The sequence below is a fragment of the Loxodonta africana genome, chromosome 15 (genome assembly GCF_030014295.1).
Source record: "Loxodonta africana isolate mLoxAfr1 chromosome 15, mLoxAfr1.hap2, whole genome shotgun sequence".
Taxonomy (NCBI): domain Eukaryota; kingdom Metazoa; phylum Chordata; class Mammalia; order Proboscidea; family Elephantidae; genus Loxodonta; species Loxodonta africana.
This window is the reverse complement of record NC_087356.1, coordinates 63349815-63355168: the sequence shown is the minus strand read 5'-3', so window position 1 is coordinate 63355168 and position 5354 is coordinate 63349815. Positions and strand designations below refer to the sequence as shown.

Below are 5354 nucleotides of genomic sequence, written 5' to 3'. Positions count from 1 at the left end.
ACAAAGAAAAAAGCAAACCTCAAGGTTATTTGTGATTTATTTATTATTGCTGTCATTATTTTATTATCTATAACAATAAATTTATTATTGCTGTTGTTACTCAAACAAGAAAATTCTACTCAATGAGTGTTTCTTGACCTCTAAATGTTATTTGGTATTCTAAATATACAAAAGGAGAAATTAAGGAATTACAGGAAAGAGTTTCTATGCTAAAGATATTTGTTGCCTTACTGGTGATACGATGTTTAAGTAAGCTCACAAAATGTTTCTAAGAACATATTCTATTAATATTAATATACATTATTTTTTGTTCATGATGAACCTCACGGGATAACTAAAACAACAGCTAAAACATTTCATCTAACCTAATGGGCAGTATTTTCCTTTAAGCGACAAATAACAAAAAAATTCACAATAAGAACTACGTGTTCCTTTTCCAAAATATTTGCTGTCATTTTAGATAGTAATAAATGCAATTTTTATCACAAAAACCATCCTGCACACTTATTGGAGAACTGAGACGCATACATATTATTTCTATCATCAGCCTCTGTTAACGATGTCTTTGACAATAGGGTGATACGCATTCTCAATATTAAACGCACTGGGATGATGGAGGATCTCAGAAGCTGAGAGCATGTGGCACAGATTTTGTTTCTCAGAAGAGAAGGACAAAAACAGGAGGATTAGGTTCTATTTTAAACTACATACACGATTTGTAATGAAAACATTTCATTAATCCCACTGCCCTGGTGGTGCAGTGGATAAGCATCCAGTTGCTAATGAAAAGATCTGCAGTTTGAATTCACCAGCCACTCCTTGCAAACCCTATAGGGCAGTTCTTCTCTGTCCTATATGATCTTTATGAGTCAGAATTGACTCAATGGCAATGAGTTTGCTTTTGGGTTTTATACCAGTAACAATATTGGTAAGAATGAGAATGCTTTTATTGTATTTGGCACTTCTGTGTTTAGGTGAGCAAGCTGTAGTGTTATTTACCTTCGGTGACTTCTGGAACTCACCATATTTGTTCTGATTAGGAATAGACCAGGAGATAGAAGGGATTGAAAACAATAATGAAAATAGTCAGTAGGTATGTTCCTTTTATAACACATTATTAATTATATAGTAAGGTTGTAAGAGTTGCAGTAGATAAAGAAGCAAAGAACCAGACAAGATTAGCTGTAAGAGAAGTGATAAAAACAAGTCTATTAAATCATACATAACACAATCTGTAGAGTCAACATAGTTGTAAACAGTGCCTCATGAAAATACTGATGAAAATTTGAGATGCTTGAATTTCTTTATATTACCACTGCTTCTAGTTAGAATATATTTCTTCTCTGGATTTTAATCAAGGCTTTCCTCAGGGCTACTTTAACATCCTTGTTCCTCAAGCTGTAGATCAGAGGGTTAAGCATGGGCCCCACATTAGTGTAGAAAATAGATGAACCTTTCCCCTGGTCCGTAGATTCAGGAGAATACTTAAGATACATAAATGCTGCCAACCCAAAGAAAAGAGAAATAGCAATGATGTGGGAGCTACAGGTGCTGAAGGCTTTTGATCTTCTTTGACTAGACTTGATACGAAGAATGCTAATGAGGATGAAAATATAAGAAATTAGGATGGTAAAACTGGGTACTGTAATATTGATACCCACCACAATGAGAACTACTACCTCGTTGACATAGGTGCTGGTACAGGAGAGTTGGAGGAGAGGGAGGATGTCACACAAGTAATGGTTGATGATATTAGCATTGCAGAAGGTTAGTCTAAGCATGCAGCCTGTGTGGGCAGTGGCTCCAGCAAATCCCATGGCATATGCAGCAAGTGTCAGCACAGAACATACCTGATGGGACAGGGTGACTCTATATAGCAATGGATTGCAAATGGCCACATAGCGATCATAGGCCATCGAGGTCAACATATAGTTTTCAGAGAAGACAGAAAATAGAAAGAAAAACAATTGGGTCATGTACCCAAAATAGGAGACGATATTCTTCTTTGATACAAAGTTCATCATCATTTTGGGTGTGAAAACAGAAGAGTAACAGAGATCAATGAAAGATAGATTGAAAAGGAAATAGTACATGGGGGTGTGAAGGTGAGAATTTATCCCAATAAGAATGATCAAGCCAAGATTACCCACGATGGTAACAACGTAGTTCATTAGAAACAAATAAAAGAGAGGCTGCTGGAGCTCTGGACGATCTGTTAATCCAGCAAGAATAAATTCAGTCACTAAGGAGTCATTTTTTGCCAGCATTCTCATTTTGGAAATCTGTGAGGAAAAAAGAAAATTCCGTTAGTAGAGAACCCAGCTCTCTCCTTACATGTACTCACTCATTACAAAAGGGACTCTGATTGGCAGAATTCAAGTAAGTTTTCCTTTGCTTCTTGGAGTCTGAATGTACTGCCATATACATGGCTCAACAGTTCAATCACCCTATATTTTGTCTGCATGAGTTAACTTGTGGTGAACAATTCTTCCTGTCTTTACTAGAAGATAGAAGGATGGAGTAGCTGAGGTACAAGTCTACCTGATGATGAGTATACAGAGTGGGAAACCCTCTCCCATCTATCCCTCTCATTCATCTGGCCCTTTACTTCCTGCTTCCTACTCATGTTTCCATTACTGTACTCAACACCTCAGCTCCCCTGTGATAACCATCGATGAAGAGAGGATTTCACTAGAGATCATATTGACATTCTTCTTCCTAGAAGGGAGTCCCTCACTTGTCTGTAGGATATTCAGATGTTTTTCTAAAAGAATCCTTGAAGTCAAAAAAGGGTACCATGTATTGAAGAGATAGTAGTCTAAAATTTATATTCAATCATATGCCTCAGTGTTTCTACACATTCTCTCCTTTGTTGCATCTCAGCTGCACAATGAAGAAAGAAAGGTAGATGTGCTTTCCCAGGCTTCTGTATGAGGGCATGAAAGAGAAACAAAATCTGGGTGCTAGCTACGTAAGTGGTCAAGTTTGTTAAAATTTATCAAATTCATTAAATTCATTCAATACCCTTATGTAAACTCTTCTATATGCAAATCATACTTCAATAAATAAGTTTAGGAAAGAGGCACAGCTCTTCTTCCTCTGATGTTACTTTGTACTAGATGTGCCACTCGGAACTGCTACTGCTGTCTTACTTACTATGAAGTGAGAATGAAGCCAACATGGATAGAATAAGTTGAGAAGGGTGCAGGCAGTACAGTCAGTGCTGCATGGCAGTGAGTGTCTTGCTATGCAATATATTTCCTCCTTTTTCAGCAACATAGAGAGTAAGTGAGAACAATAAAAACTTGATTAACTCACCCTTCCTCCACTGACTCTATGCTGACTCTATGTGCCTTTCACCTCCACTGTCCTGGGGGAAGAATTGGCTTTGGAGATAACAAAGCTGACCAGATGTAGTCACAGAATCTTCTTCCCCTTCTACTGGTAAGAAGGTTGTAGCACAGATCTCATAACCTGAATCTTCCAAGAGTCATCCTGAGATATATATCAAAATTCTTCTTATAAATTTGACAAGAGGCTGTATGCACGGAAACCACACACTTGACACCAGAGCCACCATGTCATAGAGCACATGGCGCTCACCTAGAGCTTATAATTCTTTTGGCCTGGTTCGAAATCCAGGCATAGCTCTCCCATAGGACCTCCTGCTCACTATAAGTGTTGCAGGGAAGAAATTATGGTGTTTGTGTTTACGTCCTAAATTGTGATAGTAAATGTTAACTTTCCCACAAGGGATTATACAATCCTTAGGGCATAGTATAAGGGAGCCTCTGCTGTCCTAGATAAGGATGGTAAGTAGTATTAATGTTATTGAAAATTTCACCTAGGTAGCATAGGTAGTTTCAGAACGGATTGATGTATATTTCTGGAAAGTTTATTTATAATGTTTCCTTTTAAATATTTTGAGGCCCTTTAAATAGTCTGTTTAATTATGCATATTTACAGACATAAAGCAAAAGGATACCTTTTAATTGATTACAGAGCTTATTATTCTTTATTAAAAGCTGTTTAATAGAATAATGCCCCTTTATTTCATGAAAATTTAATTATTTTGGGTTGTTTTGACTTAATAGTTCTTTGCTTTTAACAGATTAAAATCAAATCTGTAAGAAAAACAACTTTTAAGGGCTTCTATTTCAAGAAAATATGACTTTAGAATTCCCTTAGAATTCACTTGTGTTTATGAAAAGGCACCTCTTTTTTTTTTTATTGTAAATATAAATATAACAGATTTGACAATTCAACAGTTTTCAGGTATACAATTTGGTGATATCAATTATATTAATCATGTTGTGCAAATATCACCATAATTGCTGGCAAATTTCCCATCACCATAAACAAACACTTACTGCTTTCTAAACAATGGTTCCTTCTTTCCCCCTCCCTCCCATCCCTGGTCAACACTATAAACTTTGGTCTTTGTACATTTGCCTATTCTCATTATTTCATATAAGTAAGATCATACAATAGTTGTCCTTTGGTGATTTAGTTATTTCATTAAGCCTAAGGTTTTAGCATGTTGTATCATGGATCAGGGCTTCATTTCTGTTTATGGCTGAATGGCATTCCATTGTATGTATGTACCACATTTTGTCTATCTGTTTACCCACTGATGGACATTTATATTGTTTTCACCTTTTGGCACCTATTTTTCTTAGCATTGAAATTTTGAAATGATGATAGGTTCACAGGAAGTAACAAAAACATAGAGTCCCTTAAACTACTCACCAAGCTTCCTTCAAGGGCAACATCTTCTATAACTGCAGTACAATAGCAATGTTGGGAATTGGCATTGGTATAATAATGTTAATTAGGCTATGGGCCTTATTTAGCTATTACAAGTTTTGAGGCACTTATTTGTGTATGTGTGTGTTGTGTGAACAGTTTTATATAATCTGATCCCATGTATAGATTTGTTGTAACTGTCAGCATAATCAGATACAAAGCTGTTTCAAAATCACAAGAGAACTCCCTCATAATGCCTTTTTATGAGGTTGCCATGAGTTGGAATCAACTCGAGAGCAACTAACAGCAATAATGATAGTCTTACCTACCCCCTTCCACCACCATTTCTGTCTTTGGGTAGTCACTAATTTGTTCTCCATCCCTATAATTTAGTCACTTCCAGGTGTAGGGTAATGCTAGTCAGCTATATGCATTCCCTCCTAATGGAGTTAGCTTTCCTCTTCCCAGAAGCATGCTGGGGATGAACTCGGGGTTGACTCAGGCTAAGGCACAAGGCCAGGAGTGGTGTGACTGGGCCGGATGGCCAAGGCTAAGGAATGCCTTAGCAACAAGATGAAAAATATCTGTGCCTGGATGTGAAGTCCCTG

At 36.9% G+C, this 5354-nt stretch overlaps 1 protein-coding gene across 1 annotated transcript; it reads right to left on the bottom strand.

The window, feature by feature from the left end:
• Positions 1–999: 999 nt before the first annotated feature.
• On the bottom strand, positions 1000–2696 carry LOC100657313 (olfactory receptor 8B3-like). Its single transcript, XM_003422609.3, has one exon. It carries the CDS (start codon positions 2271–2273, stop codon positions 1326–1328), a length of 948 nt encoding a protein of 315 aa, XP_003422657.2. The 5' UTR covers positions 2274–2696; the 3' UTR covers positions 1000–1325.
• Between the last annotated feature and the right edge of the window lie 2658 nt (positions 2697–5354).

What these genes read in the sequence shown, in the direction of transcription:
- LOC100657313 (XM_003422609.3), bottom strand. Translation starts at nt 2,273, where the DNA reads ATGAGAATGCTGGCAAAAAATGACTCCTTAGTGACTGAATTTATTCTT.